This window comes from Pristiophorus japonicus, chromosome 2 (assembly GCF_044704955.1).
Source record: "Pristiophorus japonicus isolate sPriJap1 chromosome 2, sPriJap1.hap1, whole genome shotgun sequence".
Lineage (NCBI taxonomy): Eukaryota > Metazoa > Chordata > Chondrichthyes > Pristiophoridae > Pristiophorus > Pristiophorus japonicus.
In genome coordinates, this window is record NC_091978.1 from 6,266,429 (window position 1) to 6,286,428 (window position 20,000).

At 53.1% G+C, this 20,000-nt stretch overlaps 2 protein-coding genes and 1 non-coding gene across 3 annotated transcripts in view; 2 read left to right on the forward strand and 1 right to left on the reverse strand.

Annotated features, from left to right (window-relative positions):
* LOC139228338 (protease-associated domain-containing protein 1-like) overlaps positions 1-7,659 on the forward strand; it is a 12,831-nt gene extending 5,172 nt beyond the window's left edge. Inside the window, exons 2-5 of the mRNA XM_070859517.1 lie at positions 1,645-1,778; positions 3,994-4,103; positions 6,516-6,683; positions 7,395-7,659. Coding sequence (XP_070715618.1) covers positions 1,645-1,778; positions 3,994-4,103; positions 6,516-6,683; positions 7,395-7,515 — 533 coding nt within the window. The 3' untranslated portion in view covers positions 7,516-7,659. The remainder of the gene's footprint in view (positions 1-1,644; positions 1,779-3,993; positions 4,104-6,515; positions 6,684-7,394) is intronic.
* A 4,310-nt stretch (positions 7,660-11,969) lies between these two features.
* The window catches only part of smyd5 (SMYD family member 5), a 55,646-nt gene continuing 47,615 nt past the window's right edge, over positions 11,970-20,000 (reverse strand). Inside the window, exons 10-13 of the mRNA XM_070861035.1 lie at positions 18,717-18,773; positions 17,438-17,532; positions 13,348-13,418; positions 11,970-12,324 (exon numbers count right to left, since the gene is read on the reverse strand). Of these exons, the coding sequence (XP_070717136.1) occupies positions 12,186-12,324; positions 13,348-13,418; positions 17,438-17,532; positions 18,717-18,773 (362 nt within the window). The 3' untranslated portion in view covers positions 11,970-12,185. The remainder of the gene's footprint in view (positions 12,325-13,347; positions 13,419-17,437; positions 17,533-18,716; positions 18,774-20,000) is intronic.
* trnal-cag (transfer RNA leucine (anticodon CAG)) lies at positions 14,136-14,208 on the forward strand. Its single transcript has one exon. It is a non-coding gene; the product is annotated as a tRNA-Leu (tRNA).

Sequence of the window (20,000 nt, forward strand, 5' to 3'; positions counted from 1 at the left end):
CCCATTCCCCCCCCGCTCTCCCATTCCCCCCCCGCTCTCCATTCCCCCCCCGCTCTCCATTCCCCCCCCGCTCTCCCATTCCCCCCCCCGCTCTCCCATTCCCCCCCCCGCTCTCCCATTCCCCCCCCGCTCTCCCATTCCCCCCCCCGCTCTCCCATTCCCCCCCCCGCTCTCCCATTCCCCCCCCGCTCTCCCATTCCCCCCCCCGCTCTCCCATTCCCCCCCCCGCTCTCCCATTCCCCCCCCGCTCTCCCATTCCCCCCCCGCTCTCCCATTCCCCCCCCGCTCTCCCATTCCCCCCCCGCTCTCCCATTCCCCCCCCGCTCTCCCATTCCCCCCCGCTCTCCCATTCCCCCCCCCGCTCTCCCATTCCCCCCCGCTCTCCCATTCCCCCCCGCTCTCCCATTCCCCCCCCGCTCTCCCATTCCCCCCCCGCTCTCCATTCCCCCCCCGCTCTCCCATTCCCCCCCCGCTCTCCCATTCCCCCCCCGCTCTCCCATTCTCCCCCCCGCTCTCCCATTCTCCCCCCCGCTCTCCCATTCTCCCCCCCGCTCTCCCATTCTCCCCCCCGCTCTCCCATTCTCCCCCCCGCTCTCCCTTCTCCCCCCCGCTCTCCCATTCTCCCCCCCCCCCCTCCTCGAACCCTGGTCCTGTTCTTCACCCGAGTGCCCTCCACCGATGATGGTTTCTCTGTTGGTCACAACATTCCTGACCTCTGGAACTCTGTACCATTCCCTCTATCTTACCCTCTCCTTCCAGCTTTCAAAACGTCCTCAAAACCCGTCCCAGTTAATTTGTCCCCCTCTTGTTTCTTTTCAGCAAAAAGAGCTTCCTTGATGAGAGTTCCTATCGGTAGTCGATTGTGTTGTGCTGTGGGTGTTTAATGGTAGTGTTGAGTTTAACAGCGAGCAGATGGGGGGGTTGAGCTGTGGATGGGAGACATTGTTTTCAGGTGGCGATCTTGCATCCTAAACTGTGGGTTTAAAATTCTCATCCTTGTATTCAGACCCCTCCATGTCCTCGCCCCTCCCTATCTCTGTAATCCCCTCAAGCCCCACAACTCCCCGAGATGTCTGCACTCCTCTAATTCTGCCCTCTTGAGCATCCTTGATTATAATCGCTCTACCATCGGTGTCCGTGCCTTCAGCTGCCTGGGCCCCAAGCTCTGGAATCCCTCCCTAAACCGATAAAGCCATCTCTGACCACTTCTTCATCTCGCTCTCGACCCACATTTCTCTCCCGCCCCCACCCACTTCTGTGTCACCTCTGGAAAAAGCTCTCTCCCGACTTTCTTACAATTGCACTTACGAAATCTCAACTGATTTGACCCTCCATTCACCATGATATATTTCTGCAGCTACCGATCTGACCAATCACACCCTCACCATCACCTTTGATGCTCAAGTCCCTATCACCACCATTATTCTCTCTCACCCTGATGCTCCCCCTAGCACAGCCCTGATCCTCGCTCCCCTAAGTCCAAGGGACGCAGACTTGAACAGATATGTCGGACAATCTTGCTGGACCACGTAAAGCATGCTCTCGTCTGCCAAAGCTGTTCCAGAATCACTCTGGAATGCAAAGATAAATCCCGGCTTCTATTCTCCACTGCTAACTGTCTTCCAAAAAAACCCCTCTCCCCAGTCTCCACCCTCACCTCCAACAGCAAGTGCGAGGAGCTCCTGGACTGCTTAGTCGCGAAGATTGAGACCCTCCAATCAGCCGCCTCTGCCTCTTCCCTTCCTTCCCCTTGTCCTCCGGGCCGAACTTCCTCTAAGGTAGCCCCCCCTGCCCTAGCCCCGACCTTGCATCTTTCTCCAGTCTCTCACCGATCTCCGCTCGTGATCGCTCCGAGCTCATCCTGTCCACTTCCTGCTCCCTCGACCCTATTCCCACCAAACTGCTGACCACCCAACTCCCCTTCCTGGCTCCCATGTTAGCCGACATTGTTAGCGGTTCTCTCTCCTCGGGTACTGCCCCCCCTCTCCCTCAAATCTGCCGTCATCACCCCCTCTCAAAAAAAAAACAACCCTCGGCCCCTCCATCCTTGCAAGCTATCGCCCCATCTCCAACCTCTCCTCTCTAAACCTTGAACATGTTGTCGTCTCCCAAATCCGTGCCCATCTTTTCCGCAATTCCACGTTTTACTACGTTAAAGGTGTTATAAATACAAGCTGCTGTTGGTACGGGTGGAATCCTGTTGTATTCGGTTGCTACCACAAGAGGCCCTGGGCGAGCTGTGGATAAAGGGGCTTACTCCAGTGTCAGTAAGCCGATATTGCAGCATTTCAATCTACTCCGAGAATCTGGCGGGAGGCCATTCGGCCCCTCATGCCTGTGCTGGCTCTTTGAAAGAGCAATCCATTGGTTCCATTACTGGAGAATTCCATCCGGAGAAGTGTGAGGGTCAACAAGGCAAGGGAATACACATTAAATGGTAGGACACTGAGAAGTGTAGAGGAACAGAGGATCTTGGAGTGCAGGTCCACAGATCCCTGAAGGCAGCAGGCCAGGTAGATAAGGTGGTTAAGAAGGCATACGGAATACTTGCCTTTATTAGCCGAGGCTTGGACTGGTCAGGTGGGCAGAACAGTGGCAAATGGAATTCAATCTGGTTAAGTGTGAGGTAATGCATTTGGGGAGGTCTAACAAGACAAGGGAATAAACATTAAATGGTACGACACTGAACTCGAACTGTATAAAACACTGGTTAGGCCATAGCTGGAGTACTGTGTGCAATTCTGGTCATCACATTACAGGAAGGACGTGATTGCACGAGAGTGGGTACAGAGGAGATTTATGAGGATGTTGCCTGGACTGGAGAATTTTAGCTATGAGGAAAGATTGGATAGGCTGGGGTTGTTTTCTTTGCAACAGAGGAGGCTGAGGGGAGACCTTATTGAGGTCTATAAAATCAGCAGCAACGTCAGTGTTCTCGATCAGGCCAACATCCCCAGCATCGAAGCACTGACCACACTCGACCAGCTCCGTTGGGCGGGCCACATTGTTCACATGCCCGACACGAGACTCCCAAAGCAAGCGCTCTACTCGGAACTCCTTCACGGCAAACGAGCCCCTGGTGGGCAGAGGAAACGTCACAAGGACATCCTCAAAGCCTCCCTGATAAAATGCAACATCCCCACCGACTCCCTGGCCAAAGACCGCCCTAAGTGCATCCAGGAGGGTGCTGAGCACCTCGAGTCTCGTCGCCGAGAGCATGCAGAAACCAACCGCAGACAGCGGAAGGAGCGTGCGGCAAACCAGACTCCCCACCCTCCCTTTCCTTCAACCACTGTCTGTCCCACCTGTGACAGAGACTGTAATTCCTGTATTGGACTGTTCAGTCACCTGAGAACTCACTTTTAGAGTGGAAGCAAGTCTTCCTCGATTCCGAGGGACTGCCTATGATGATGATGATAAAATTATGAGGGGCCTGGATAGTGTGGATAGAAAGGGCCTATTTCCCTTAGCAGAGGGGTCAACAACCAGGGGACACAGATTTAAAGTAATTGGTAGGAGGTTTAGAGGAGATTTGAGGGGAAATGTCTTCACCCAGAGGGTGGTGGGGGTCTGGAACTCACTGCCTGAAAGGGTGGTAGAGGCAGAAACCCTCACCACATGTAAACAGTACTTGGATGTGCACTTGAAGTGCTATAACCTACAGGGCTACGGACCGAGAGCTGGAAAGTGGGATTAGGCCGGGTAGCTCTTGGTCGGCCGGCGTGGACACGATGGGCCGAAATGGCCTCCTTCTGAACTGTAAATTTCTATGATTCTATACCCACCGCTCTTTCCCAGAGCCTTGTAAATGTTTCCCCTTCAAATATTTATCCAATTCCGTTTTTGATTTTCATGATTTGTGAACACCTCTATTCAATCTTCTCTTAACCTGCTCTGACTCCCGAGTGCCGTCCCTTCCTGCCTCCATTGAGTGATATTTCTGTGACTTGCACTGTTTGCAATACTGACCATGCTCTGCCTTTCCTTACGTAGCACACGAGATACGAGCAGATTTATCTGGTCCCGGCTGACCCGCCCCACGCCTGCAGTGACTTGAACAACGGGGCCTTCATTCAGGATCAGATTGCCTTAGTGGAGCGAGGGTAGGTTTCAGCAGCTCAGTTAAAACCAAAGGATTTGCATAAGAAAATGGAGCAGAAGTCAATATTTATCCCTCATGAAAGAAAAGGACTTGGAACCTAGTGAACCTTCTCTGAACAGCACGTTTCACGACCACCGGGCGTACCAAAGCGCTTTACAGCCAATGAAGTACTTTTGGAGTGCAGTCACTGTTGGAATGTGGGAAACGCGGCAGCCAATATGTGCACAGCAAGCTCCCACAAACCCGCAATTTGATAATGACCAGATCATCTGGTTTAGTGATGTTGGTCGGGGCCCAGGACTGAACGCAGTTACTCCAGACGGGTTCTGACCAGAGCTCTGTACAACTGGAACATAACTTCCAGCCCCTGGTATTCCACACCCCGAGGTAAAGGCCAACATTCCATGAGCCTTTTGAATTATTTTTTGTACCTGTCCACTGGCTTTAGTGATTTCTGTACTTGGGGCCCGCAATCTCTCGGCTCCTCCACAGTTCCCAGCTTCTCACCATGTAGAAAATACTCTGATTGATCTTTCTTAGGTCCCAGAGTGGATGACCTCACACTCCCCCCGCACTGAACTGCATCTGCCACAGTTTTGCCCACTCACTGAATCTATCGGTGTCCCTCTGCAACTTCCTGCTCCCGCCCACACTATTTATTGTGCCTCCTAACTTAGTGTCATCAGCAAACTCGGATATAGGACTCTCTGTTCCTTCATATATTCTATATTCAAAAAGTAGTTAGATGAAGTCCTTACTACTAGGGGAATCAAGGGGTATGGTGAGAAAGCAGGAATGGGGTACTGAAGTTGCATGTTCAGCTATGAACTCATTGAATGGCGGTGCAGGCTAGAAGGGCCGAATGGCCTACTCCTGCACCTATTTTCTATGTTTCTATGTTTCATCCAAATCATCGGTAAATATAGTGAAAGGCTGAGACCCCAATACAGGGCCCTAGGGACACTGCCAGTCCACACCCTGCCAATTGGAGTATATGCCCATTATCCCTACTCTCAGTCTCCTACCTCCCAACCAACTCCCTATTGTTGCAATGTCGGAGACACGGCAGCCAACAGCAAGCTCCCACCAACAGCAATGAGTTGCCCTGGTGTCCTGACCAAGATTCTTCCCTCAACTAAACAGAACAGACTAGCTGCTCACTCATTCATTAGCTTTTTAAAAAATGGGACCTTGCTGTGCACAGATTGGCTGTCACACTCTGCACTTGACAAGACGTGCATTGCCTGTGAAGGGCTTCTGAACTGTTTCAGCGTAATTAGGCTCCATGAATGAAAAGCTTCCAAATATTCTTTATTTACTCCGAACTTGTGTCCCTGGGATCCAAACATTGACTTTTGACGAATCGTCTGGATCAAGTTTTATCAATTCTCATCAGAGTCTTGAAGACTTTGAGGTCATTTAAAAGTCTTGCTATGTCGATTGGATAGTTTTAGTATCTCTCTGTTGTCAGGACAGTAACACTCCGCTTGGTTCTTTGGAAGATTTGAGTTGTGCTGTGTCTTTCTGAGCACCTTTCTACAGTTACATTGAAACCTCTAGCTCCCCCCAGTGGCTGAGCGGGTTAATGCAATGTGTCACATAACGTTACGCTTCTTGGACCCGAGGGTTTGACTGCTGGTCTGTGCTGGATTAACGAATCAGAGAGATACATTAAGCAGAGATGGGAAATGGAGGGAGAAAGAAAGAAGAAGAAAGATTTGCATTTATATAACATGTTTCATGACCACCGGAGGTCTCAAAGCGCTTTGCAGCCAATGAAGTACTTGTGAAGTGTAGTCACTGTTGTAATGTGGGAAACGCGGCAGCCAACTTGCGCACAGCAAGCTCCCACAAGCAGCATTAATATAATGACCAGATAATCTGTTTTTGTTATGTTGATTGAGGGATAAATATTGGATAACACACCAGGGATAAACTCCCCTGCTCTTCTTCGAAATAGTGCCATGGGATCTTTTACGTCCACCTGAGAGAGCAGACGGGGGGGCCTTCGGTTTAACGTCTTATCCAAAAGACGGCACCTCCGACAGTGCGGCGCTCCCTCAGCACTGCCCTGGGAGTGTCAGCCTAGATTTCTGTGCTCAAGTCGCTGGAGTGGGACTTCAACCCACAACCTTGTGACCCAGAGGCGAGCGTGCTACCCACTGTACTGACACGGGTAAGGAAAAATCTGAACCCCCACCCACCCACCTCTGCTGAGGAGTGCTGGTGTAGATATCGAGAGCAGCCTCGCTTGTAATGGTGGACCAGCCAGCCACACACACACACACACCAGGCTTTGGTCCCCTTGGGTGAGGCACCGGAGGACGGCAGAGGAAAGGGTGGGAGCCGTGCCCCAGCGAGAGTCGGGAGAAGTTGGAAAGCGGTAAACGCGCGTGTGTCTCTGTGTCCGCAGGGCCTGCTCGTTCTTGTCCAAAACCCGGATTGTTCAGGAGCATGGCGGCAGGGCGGTGATAATCTCGGACAACATGTACGATAACGACCGCTCCTATGTCGAGATGGTGCAAGATGGGACGTCCAGGGACAGCGAGATCCCAGCTCTCTTCCTCCTGGGCAAGGACGGGTGAGTTTGGCCATTAGTGAGAGAACACCCCCCCACCCCATTCCCCACCTCCCCCATCCCATCCCATCCCTACCCCACCCCATCCCATCCCACCCCGTCCCCACCCCACCCCGCCCCGCCCCTCCCCTCCCCCACCCCTCCCCCACCCCGCTCCGACCCGCCCCCACCCCGCCCCTCCCCCAACCCGCCCCATCCCATCCCTCCCCCCCCATCCCATCGCTCCCCCCCCCCCCATCCCATCCCTCCCCCCCCCCATCCCATCCCTCCCCCCCCCCCATCCCATCCCTCCCATCCCTCCCCCCCCCCCATCCCATCCCTCCCCCCCCCCCATCCCATCCCTCCCCCCCCCCCCATCCCATCCCTCCCCCCCCCCCCATCCCATCCCTCCCCCCCCCCCCCATCCCATCCCTCCCCATCCCCCCATCCCATCCCTCCCCATCCCAGATTGGAAAACTGCAAATGTAACGCCCTTATTTAAAAAAGGAGGCAGACAGAAAGCAGAAAACTATAGACCAGTTAGCCTAACATCTGTGGTTGGGAAAATGTTGGTGTTCATTATAAAGAAGCAGTAGCAGGACATTTGGAAAAGCATAATTCAGTCAGGCAGAGTCGAGCACATGCCCCATTGCAGAAAGGTCCTTATAAAGCTGTGGGGCGACAGTCCAGCATGGCCGGATCCTGACGCCGTTTGCTTTCTCTGCCGTTGCGCAGGTACATGATCCGACGCTCGCTGGAACTACACGGGCTCCCGTGGGCCGTGATCTCCATACCAGTGAACGTGAGCGGGATCCCTACCTTCCAGCTCAAGCAGCCGCCATGGAGCCTCTGGTGAAGAGAGACGACAGCCTGGATGGTGGGCCCAGCCCATTTGCACTATTGCCCAAATTGCCAAAAGGTCGCTCTCCCGATCGAATGAAGACTGTGTGTGATGTTTGTGGTTTGACATTTTGTTTAAATAAATTGAACCTGTTCACCACTCCCTGTCTCTCGGGCAGTTAAGACACAAACATTTCATCATCATAGGCAGTCCCTCGGAATCGAGAATGACTTGCTTCCACTCTTAAAATGAGTCCTTCGGTGGCTGAACAGTCCAATACAACCGCCACAGTCTCTGACTATCTGTCCCACCTGTGACATTGAGGGAAGGGGAGGGTGGGACTGGTTTGCCGCACGCTTTTTCCACTGCCTGCGTTTGGTCTCTGCTCTCGGAGATGATACTCGAGGTGCTCAGCGCCCTCCCGGATGCACTTGCTCCACTTAGAAATAGAAATTTACAGCACAGAAGGAGGCCATTTCGGCTCATTGTGTCCGTGCCGGCCGACAAAGAGCCCCATGGCCCTCGGTCAGCAGCCCTGAAGGTTACATATAAACCAATGAACAATGGCGGACAGGTAAAGAGCACCCAGCCCGCCCCCACACAACTGCGACACCCTTTACACCGAAACATTCCACACTCCACCCCAACCGGAGCCATATGATCTCCTGAGAGAGGCAAAAACCCAGGCCAATTTAGGGAGAATAAATCTGGGAAAATCCCTCTCCGACCCATCCAGGTGATCGACACTAGTCCAGGAGATCACCCTGGCTGTATTCTATTCCCTGCATCGTCCAACAAAAGGTCATCCAGTCTAATCCCAATTACCAGCTCTAGGTCCGTAACCCTGCAGGTTACTGCACTTTAAGTGCTCATCCAACCATCTCTTAAAAGTGGCTGACCCCTTTGCGGGGCACAGGTTAGAGAGTAGAATCACTCTCCAGTACTCGCCCATTTTTCAGCGGGTGAACCCAGATGGTGGTGAGAGGCAGGACCTTCAACCCTGGGGGGGGGGGCGGGGCATCACCGAGCCCAATCCTATCCTAACGCACAGCTTCCCACAGGTGCCCATTGGAGAGCGAGCAGGAGTGGTAACCCTGGTTGATTACCTTCGCGCGCATCCTCGCTAGCCCAAGGCTGTCGAAAGTCAATTCAGTGACAAGACCTCCGACCCCCCTCCCTGACCTGTGCAAACTCACAGAGGGAGGGGGGAACCTTTTCTTCCAGACGCACCCTTCAGGTCTGGGCCTTATACGTGACTCCAGTCCCACACCCCGCGGCTGCCCTCGGAAATGGCCGAGCAAGCCCCCCCCGGGTTTGCGTCAAACCCACGGCGGTTCTGGAAGGCGGGCCCACTACCACCGTTCCCGTTAAGCTGTGCGGCCGGGCAATGGTCTGGAGGGCCCGCGCAGGCCCTTCAACGGGGGAAACCACGCACGGGCAAAACTCCGAATGGGCCGTGTAGCCACTTAACGGTACCACTCACGACAAAAAAAATATTCGAAGGAACATTGCACACCACCACCTTCTCAAGGGTCAACTAGGGATGGGCAATAAATGCCGGCCTTGCCAGCGATGCCCACATTCGAGTGTGAATAAAACACTTGCCCACTGGGCTATTTCATAAGATACATAAGGAGCAGGAGTCGGCTATTCGGCCCCTCGAGCCTGCTCCGCTATTTAATAAGATCATGGCTGATCTGATCATGGACTCAGCTCCACTTCCCTGCCCGCTCCCCATAACTCTTTACTCCCTTATCGCTCAAAAATCTGTCTATCTCCGCCTTAAATATATTCAATGACCCAGCCTCCATATCTCTCTGGGGCAGAGAATTCCACAGATTTACAACCCTCTGAGAGAAGAAATTACTCCTCATTTCAGTTTTAAATGAGCGGCCCATTATTCTGAAACTATGGCCCCCCCCAGTTGTAGATTTCCCCTACAAGTGGAAAATCCTCTCAAGCATCTACCCTGTTGAGCCCCCTCAGAATGTTATAAGTTTCAATGAGATCGCCTCTCAGTCTTCTAAACTCCAATGAGTACAGGCCCAATCTATCTTCATAAAACCGTCTCATCTCAGGAATCAACCTCGTGCACCTTCTCTGAATGGCCTCCAATGCAAGTATACCCTTCCTTAAATACGGAGACCAGAACTGTACGCAGTACCCACGCCCTGTGTTGAGAGGTTGTGCCCTGCTTTGCGAGTGCCTGTGAATATCACAGAAATCAGCAGGAGAATGAACAAAGGTGACAGGAAGACTCGAGGGAGCGACAGAGAGACCCTGCACTCCCGATTCTTAATTTTAATACCTTTATTGAGCACATGCAAATTGGTTACACCTCAGTGCTTTGTGAGTCTGTGATGATTGACATTGGCAGCTAGGGCATCGCTGGCCCACGTACAGTCCGACTGATTGAAGCCACGTATTTATATAGAATCTCTTTCCCCCTCCATTATACATAACAGTAAAAAAAAATATTCCTTCAATTTCTTCCCCCCCTCTCGTCTTTGCAAGTCGCACGTTGTTTGTTGGGGTACCTCAACACCACCTCCCCACTCTCTTTCCCCCCCTCCCCCACTCCAGAAACACACAAGTTCCCCCATTCATCACGCAGGATATTCCACCATGGGGGGCAGCGTCACAGCCTGATCCTGTCCTCGTCCTCCACCGGACCCGCACCTCACAGGCTAACAGCCCATCTTAACTTCCAGAAGGTTGTGTTGATCGGACGAGATGACGTCAGGGTGGGGAGGAGGCTCGTGTGGAGCATAAAGGCCGGCACGGAGCAGCTGGGTTGAATGTGCTGTAAGATTCGGTGTAAATCAATCATGTTAATGGAAGATTTGGCTCGGCCTCCGGTACCCGAGGGCACGGCCCCCTGTCTCGGCATGGGTGGGAGGGGGGCTGTGAATAAGGTGACACGGGATAAATGACCCAGACCCTGGGCCACAGAGGCCTTGCACACGGCCCTCACAGCCGGCAGTCCAGAGTCTGGGGGACAGATTTACGGCCGCGCCTCAGGAGGAGCCTCCCGGACACACACAGGGAGGGGAGTTAAAAAGATTGTCCCTTCGATCGGCTCTTTGAAACCACCATCGTGTTCCCCAGACAGATAGTGAGATAGACACGTAAATACACACACACACACACACACACACACACACACACACAGACAGACTGATGACATTGTCTCGTGTCTCAGCATGGGCGGATTGGGGGAAACAGAGACAGACATCACACACAAGTCTCACACTAAGCCATCACAAACACTGACACACACACACACAGACATTACACATACAGACGCACACACACACAGGAGAAAGACAGACACACAGAAACAGACAGAAATACATAGACATTACACATACAGACACACACATTACAGAAAGACACAGACACTACACATACAAGCACACACACAGACATCAGAGAGACATCACAGACAAACATGCACGCAAACACACATTGGAGAAAGACAGACATACAGACATACAGGCACACACAAAGACAGACATGCAGACACACACATCACAGAAAGACAAACACACATGCAGACACCACAGAGACAGACACAAACACAGACATTACACATACAGGAACACATACACACAGATCACAGACATGCACATACACCTCACAGAAAGACAGATACACAAAGACAGTCACTACACATACAGGCACTACACACACAGATGGGCATCACACATACACCTCACAGAAAGACACACACACACACACACACAGACACACGCAAAGAACTGACGTGCCTCATCACACTAGCTGAGCTGGGCCTGAATGCACTTGGGAGTGTGCCAGGCTGATCCATTTAAAACAATCTCCCAGCAGCTGGAACCAGTGTGGGCGTGACACCAAAGTAAAATACAATCGCTTTCTTTGCAGTGAGCACAAACTGCCCTCCGTCTCTCCCACCACCCCGCACGGCGACACCTTGCATTCTCCTCGCCGTACGGGCTCCAGGACACCTCGCAATAACCTCACCCACCTTCTTCGGTGCGCCAGCCCCAGATTGTGCATTTGGGGAGGGGTGGCGGGCTATTCCCCCATGGGGGCCATCACAGCCGAGCTTGCCGCTGCTGCGCGGATCCACACGCACTTTCCCGCGGGGGGGTTGACTGGAGGCTTGGACTGTGGCTGAAACTCCGTCTCCGTGCCGCCCGCGCCCCAGATCTCTCCCCGTGTCCAATCCACCAACTCAAGCTCTGACCTGTGACCTTCAGACCCGTACGTCACAGGGCTGCCATCAGGGGGAGCCCTCGAGCACAGCGTTAAACTCCCGAGCACCCGTTCCCTCGCCATGGGGCCGAGGGCAAGGGGAAGATTGGCAACGGGACCCAGTCCCTCAGCAAACGGAGAGAGGGGGAGGAGGTAGAGAGGAGGGAGAGGGGGGTCAGTACCTCGGTGTAGAGCCTCCCACTCCCCCCACAACAACGCCCCGCCCACCCACCCTCCCACAACAGCGATGATTTCCTCACTCACATGAAGCGACTGGCGTGATTAGTTGACCAGCCTGCTGGTGAGGTGCACCAAGTGCTTTCTACAGAGATTGGCGTGTGCGTGTGTGTGTTGTAATGGATGCCTAGGTATGGTTATTGCATTGATGAACAGAGGTGCTCGGCAACAGACCCCCACTTTCTACTGATTCCTCAACCAAGCATCTATGTTTAAACGTCTGTCATCTCGTCTTCCAGCTCAGCGCTCTCCGCATCCGCCTCGATCTCCTCCTCTTCCTCAGAGGTCAAGTCAGGGTCACCGGCCTGAGCCACGCACTTGGGACAGGAACAGACGAACAGGTAGTTCTCCCTTCGGAACATAAACACAGGTTTCAGCGTCAGCGCGGGGTTAGATAGTGATGCTCCCTCTACACTGTCCCATCACACACTCCCAGGGCAGGTACAGCACAGAGTTAGATACAGAGTAAAGCTCCCTCTACAGTGTCCCATCAAACACTCCCAGGGCAGGTACAGCACGGGTTAGATACAGAGTAAAGCTCCCTCTACACTGTCCCATCACACACTCCCAGGGCAGGTACAGCACGGGGTTAGATAGAGAGTGATGCTCCCTCTACACTGTCCCATCAAACACTCCCAGGGCAGGTACAGCACGGGTTAGATACAGAGTAAAGCTCCCTCTACACTGTCCAATCACACACTCCCAGGGCAGGTTCAGCACGGGGTTAGATAGAGAGTGATGCTCCCTCTATACTGTCCCATCAAACACTCCCAGGGCAGGTACAGCACGGGGTTAGATACAGAGTAATGCTCTCTCTACAGTGTCCCATCAAACACTCCCAAGGCAGGTACAGCATGGGGTTAGATACAGAGTAAAGCTCCCTCTACACTGTCCCATCAAACATTCCCAGGGCAGGTGCAGCACGGGTTAGATACAGAATAGTGCTCCCTCTACACTGTCCCATCAAACATTCCCAGGGCAGATACAGCACGGGGTTAGATACAGAGTAATGCTCCCTCTACACTGAACCCATCAAACACTCCCAGGGCAGATACAGCACGGGTTAGATACAGAGTAAAGCTCCCTCTACACTGTCCCATCAAACACTCCCAGGGCAGATACAGCACGGGGTTAGATACAGAGTAAAGCTCCCTCTAAGCTTGAAAAGGAATAATTTCCAGGGCTATGTGGAAAGAGAAGGGGAGTTGGATTAATTGGATAGCTCTTTCACAGAACCGGTACTGAGACGATGGGCTAAATGCCCTCCATCTGTGCTATGATTGTGAGCGGTGTATCTGCGAAGCTGTCCCCTGTTAAGTGAGAAGGTTCGGAGGTTGGGGGGGGGGGGGGGGCGGGGAAGGCAGGGAGCAGTACCTGAGGATCCGGTGTCGAGTATGCCTGCTCCGATCTCGCTGGCAGCAGTCCAGGTATGTGATGCACACCTCCTGACAAAACACAAATCAAAAGCCATCAATTCCATCTCTGTCACCCCTGTCACATCATCGCTTTACATACATCACAACAGGAGGCCATTCAGCCCCTCGAGCCTGTTACATTAGGAGCAGGAGGAGGCCATTCAGCCCCTCGGGCCTGTTACATTAGGAGCAGGAGGAGGCCATTCAGCCCCTCGGGCCTGTTACATTAGGAACAGGAGGAGGCCATTCAGCCCCTCGGGCCTGTTACATTAGGAGCAGGAGGAGGCCATTCAGCCCCTCGGGCCTGTTACATTAGGAACAGGAGGAAGCCATTCAGCCCCTCGGGCCTGTTACATTAGGAGCAGGGGGAGGCCATTCAGCCCCTCGGGCCTGTTACATTAGGAGCAGGAGGAGGCCATTCAGCCCCTCGGGCCTGTTACATTAGGAACAGGAGGAGGCCATTCAGCCCCTCGGGCCTGTTACATTAGGAACAGGAGGAGGCCATTCAGCCCCTCGGGCCTGTTACATTAGGAACAGGAGGAGGCCATTCAGCCCCTCGGGCCTGTTACATTAGGAGCAGGAGGAGGCCATTCAGCCCCTCGATGTGTCAGTGTCAGCTGTGGCTTAGTGGGTAGCACTCTCACCTCTGAGGCAGAAGATTGTGGGTTTAATGCACAATTCTCCAATGCACTGCTGAGGGAGCGCAGCACTGTCGGAGGTGCCGTCTTTCGGATGAGATGTTTGAGAGCCTCGTTAGCGCAGTCGGCAGCGCGTCAGTCTCAGAATCTGAAGGTCGTGAGTTCGATCCTCACACGGGGCACACGTTTTGTGGGGAAGCTGAATTTCTAATAGCAGGGGCTGCAAAACACCTCGGGGGCAATCCCTGACTCTTTGTGCCTGCAGGTTTCATCTCCTGTTCGGTGGTCAGAGATTGTTTAACATGTAGACAACAGCAACGGGCGAAGGTTGCAGATCTCCCATTCAATTTTGAGAGCAAGCGCGGGAAAGTGGAAGAGCGCGCCAACAAAAACACAAGGAACAGGGAAAAGAAACTGAATGAACCTCGAGAGACCGAGCAAACCCAGAGAGATTGATTATAAACAGAGAGAGAGAGAGAGAGAGAGAGAGAAGCAAACCTAGAGACTGACTGAGCCTGAGCCAAGCCAGGAGCAGCAGAAGACCTGGCGATGCTGGGTTCCGGCGGTGCACACAATGCAAGGTGCAGTGAACTCCACAAGGATAAGGATCGCAGTCTGCACACACAACACAGGGAAGGTGTTGATGCGGTACCATGCAAAATGCGAGAGGACTATCTTGAGTGGTCGGAATATTTTATGGCAGTTGCTTTTCTATCAGCGCAACGGAGCAAGGACCCAAACTGCCAGATTTCTTTACAAGAAAAGTAATTACACCACCCAAACCCACGACCTCTACCACCTAGAAGGACAAGGGCAGCAGGCACATGGGAACACCATCACCTCCACGTTCCCCTCCCAGTCACACACCATCCTGACTTGGAAATATATCGGCCGTTCCTTCATCGTCGCTGGGTCAAAATCCTGGAACTCCCTCCCTAACAGCACTGTGGGAGCACCTTCACCACACGGACTGCAGCGGTTCAAGAAGGAATCTCACCACCACCTTCTCAAGGGGCAATTAGGGATAGGCAATAAATGCCGGCACGCATACATCCCAGGAATTCTCTACCACAGTAAGTTGTTGAGTCCAGTTTGTTGGATATATTCAAAAGAGAGTTAGATGTGGCCCTTACGGCTAAAGGGATCAGTGGGTATGGAGAGAGGGCAGGAATTGGGTACTGAAGTTGCATGATCAGCCATGATCTTATTGAATGGTGGTGCAGGTTCGAAGGGCCGAATGGCCTACTCCTGCACCTATTTTCTATGTTTCTATGATTCTATGTTAAACCGAGGCCCCATCTGTCCTCTCAGGTGGACATAAAAGATCCCATGGCACTATTTTGAAAAAGAGCAGGGGAGTTCTCCCCGGTGTCCTGGGCTAATATTTATCCCTCAATCAACATCACCAAAAGAGATTATCTGGTCATTATCACATTGCTGTTTGTGGAAGCTTGCTGTGCGCAAATTGGCTGCCATTTTTCCCACATTACAAGTGACTACACTCCAAAAAGTACTTAATTCTCTGTGAAGCGTTTTGAAATGTCCAGTGGCCGTGAAAGGCGCTATACAAATGCAAGTCTTTCTTTCGAGTCTGTTCTGCCATCCATTAGATCCTGGCTCCATTTATCCTCCCCATGGGAAATGGTTCAGTGGGCAGCACTCTCACCTCCGAGTCAGAAGGTCGTGGGTTCAAGTCCCGCTCCAGGGACTTGGGCACATAAATCCAGACACTGTCAGCGCAACACTGAGGGAGAGCTGCATTGTCGGAGGTGCCATCTTTCGGATGAGACATTAAACCGAGGCCCCATCAAAACTCTCAGGTGGATGTAAAAGATCCCACTATTTTTTTTTTTTACAGAAGGGGAGGAGATGGGGGAGTTCTCCCCAGTGTCCTGGGCCAACATCAATAAAACAGATTATCTGGTCATTATCACATTGCTGTTTGTGGGAGCTTGCTGTGCGCAAATTTGCTGCCGCATTTCTCACATTACAACAGTGACTACATGTAAATAGTACTTCATTGGCTGCAAAGCACTTTGGGGCGCCCTGAGGTCGTGAAAGGTGCTATAGAAATGCAAGTTCTTTCGTTGTCGGCCTTCCTGTGTGTGTTTCCGGCAACATGTTATTGAAGAGCTGCTGTCTCCACTCGTACCCTGTGCAAGGCAGGCAGCTGCTTCCAGTGCAGCTACACGGTGAGTCAGTCAGAGATAAACAGAGTAAAACACAGAGCAAGGGAGAGGGAGAGAGAGTAAAACAGAGAATGAGAGGGAACGAGAGAGAATGATGAGAGAGTGAGAGAGAGAAAGGCAGAGTGTGTGTGAGAGGGAGAGAGAATGAGAGCGCGCGTGGGAAAGAGATAGAGAAAATGAGAGAACGCGAGAGAAAGAAAGGCTGAGAGAGAAAGAAAGGCAGCAAGTGATTGAGCGAGGGGGAGAGCGAGAGGGAGGCGAGTGTGTGCGAGAGAGAATGCGAGAGTGAGAGAGAAGCACCATCAGTGTCAGGTGGAGCTCAGTTATGAGCAATGGCTATAAAATCTGGGGGTTTTCACCCCTGAAGGGAGAAGAATGAGATGGCTGTAGACCAGAGAGCCCGTTCACCATCAGTAGGGAATTGGATAAATACTTAGAAAAGGAAAAAGAGCAGGGCTATGTGGAAAGAGCGGGCAGTGGGACTAATTACATCATTCTTTCAAAGAGCCAGCACACGCACGATGGGCCGAATGGCCTCCTTGTGTGCGGTGGCTTCAATGTGTGAGCATCGGCAGGCTATTCCACTATGGAGATCATCGCACTATTTCCGCAGGGGGTGTCTGGATAACAATCAGGTTTGCAAACCACCTCCTATTCTCCCCGTTACCCTCTCACTCTGCACTCCACCCACACCCCACTCTCCTCATCGTCGCCCTTCTCCCCCGACCACCGCCTTACCTCTGCCACCGCCCGCCCCGCCTGCTCACCCGTCAGCCCCCCATCCACGCCCCAGCACACGCCCGCCACACCACCACACCCCCTCGCCCCTCCACCCACCCTCGCCCGCACCCCCCCCCACCCTGCCCTCTCACCCCCACCCATCCCCCCTCCACCTCGTGTCCCCCCCACCCCCACACAACCCCCCTCACCACCCCCACCCCTCCCTCCCTCTCTCTCGCCCCGCCACCCCTGCACAACCCCCCTTGCCTCCTCCACCCCTACCCCTCGCACGCCCCCCCTTCATCCCTTCCCCCCCCCCCCCCCAAACCCCCTGCACACACTCACTCCACACCACCGCCCGCTGGCCAAAACCCTTTAATAGCGCGGAGCAGGGACCCAGGAGCTGGGCCTTCCACGGCCAGCTTGCCCCAGTTGTCTTTCGTAACAAGGGCTTTGGGTCAAGCGTCCACAAAGACTTGGCGGTCCAGCGACGAGGCCTTACCTCCCCGGCTTTGATGTCTCGGAGTGCCGTCAGGTGCAGGAGGAAGTTGTTCTCTGGGAAGGAGGTCTCAGCATTGGGGTCACAGCTATGGTTACCTGCATCACAGGGGGGGTGGGGTCAAAGGTTACAAATTCTCCCTATCCCAGCATTCCCACATCCACACTCACTTCACCGTCAAACTGGTGATCTAAGCCACAGGAACTGCGCCAAGGAACACACAATAGTTCTCTATACAGAGTAAAGCTCCCTCTACACGGTCCCATCAAACACTCCCAGGGTAGATACAGCACGGGTTAGATACAGAGTAAAGCTTCCTCTACATTGTCCCATCAAACACTTCCAGGGCAGGTACAGCACGGGGTTAGATACAGAGTAAAGCTCCCTCTACACTGTCCCATCAAACACTCCCAGGGCAGGTACCTCCAGCTCCCTCACACTGTCACTCAGTAACCCCTCTCTCCCAGCACCCTGTGTTACTGACTGTATCTCTACTGATGTTAATCCAGCTCCCTCACACTGTCACTCAGTAACCCCTCCCCCAGCACCCTGTGTTACTGACTGTATCTCTACTGATGTTAATCCAGCTCCCTCACACTGTCACTCAGTAACCCCTCTCCGAGCGCCCTGTGTTACTGATTGTAACTCTACTGATGTTAATCCAGCTCCCTCACACTGTCACTCAGTAACCCCTCCCCCAGCACCCTGTGTTACTGACTGTATCTCTACTGATGTTAATCCAGCTCCCTCACACTGTCACTCAGTAACCCTCTCCGAGCGCCCTGTTACTGACTGTATCTCTACTGATGTTAATCCAGCTCCCTCACACTGTCACTCAGTAACCCCTCTCCGAGCGCCCTGTGTTACTGACTGTATCTCTACTGATGTTAATCCAGCTCCCTCACACTGTCACTCAGTAACCCCTCTCCCCCAGCACCCTGTGTCACTGACTGTATCTCTACTGATGTTAATCCAGCTCCCTCACACTGTCACTCAGTAACCCCTCTCCGAGCGCCCTGTGTTACTGACTGTATCTCTACTGATGTTAATCCAGCTCCCTCACACTGTCACTCAGTAATCCCTCTCCCCCAGCACCCTGTGTTACTGACTGTAACTCTACTGATGTTAATCCAGCTCTCTCACACTGTCACTCAGTAACCCCTCTCCGAGCGCCCTGTGCTAATTCCTTGCGAGTGATGGTTAAAGGTGCTATTGATGTTGATTAGAGAATCAATGCCTGTGGTTAAATACTCTGCTCCTTCTTGTGCTCTCAGTTACTCACAGCAGCTCTGCAGGATGTACAGGCCTGATCCCTCGCAGTTCAGGAACTCCCCGCTTTCTGTGGAAACACAAAGCTGTCAGTCCAGCGATTTACTCCCTGCACTCACTCAGCCTCTCCAGTTGAGAACGTGAGAATGACGGTCACAATCACATAGACTGAAACCATGGGATGAGGAGCTTGTTATTGAGAAATACTTGAAGGAGCAATTGCAGGGATGTGGGGAAAGAGAGGAGGGGGGGGGGGTAGTGGGACTAACTGGACTGCTCTTCGATAGAGCTGGCTCGGACTCGATGGGCTGGAAGGCCCTCTCCTGTGCTGTACTATCCTATGATTCTCGACGAGAGAAGCTGGAGTTATTCTCCATAGGGCAGCGACGGTTGAGGGGAGATTTAATAGAGGTGTTCAAAATTACGAGGGGATTTGATGGAGTAAATAAGGCGAGACTGTTTCCAGCGGCGGGAGGATCGGTAACCAGAGGACACAGGTTTAAGGTGATTGGCAAAAGCGACAGAGAGACGAAAAGAACTTTTTTACACAGCGAGTTATGATCATCTGTAATGCGCGACCTGAAAGGACGGTGGGAGCAGATTCAATAGTAATGATGGGCTGAATGGCCTCCTTCTGTGCTGGAGGCAAAGAACAGAATGAGGTGGAAACAAGCTCAGGCCTTTCAGCCCCTTCCAATGCAATCTTACTCTCGGAGACCCACCTGCTCCATACGGAGAAGGTGCAGTTTGCACAGCGGCAGAGTGGGATACAATTATTTCCTGGGATGTGGGTGTCGCTGGGAAAGGCCGGCATTTTTGGCCCATCCCTAATTGCCCCTTGAGAAGGTGGGGGTGAGTTGCCTTCTTGAACCGCTGCAGTCTGTGTGGTGAAGGTGCTCCCACAGTGCTGTTAGGGAGGGAGTTCCAGGATTGTGACCCAGCGACGATGAAGGAACGGCCGATATATTTCCAAGTCAGGATGGTGTGTGACTCGGAGGGCAACGTGGAGGAGGTGGTGTTCCCATGTGCCCGCTGCCCTCGTCCTTCTAGGTGGTAGAGGTCGCGGGTTTTGAGAGGTGCTGCCGAAGATATATATTTCCAAGTCAGGATGGTGTGTGACTTGGGAGGGAACTCTCCCCCCCCCCCCCAACACAAACCCCCCCCCTCCCCCCCACACACAACCCACCCCCCCCCCCCCCACCCCGGGATGTGGGCGTGCTGGTAACGTAGACAGTGGCAAAGCCCTCTAGAGCAGGCTAAGTGGGGTGAGTGTGGGCAGGGTGGGGTGATTAACACA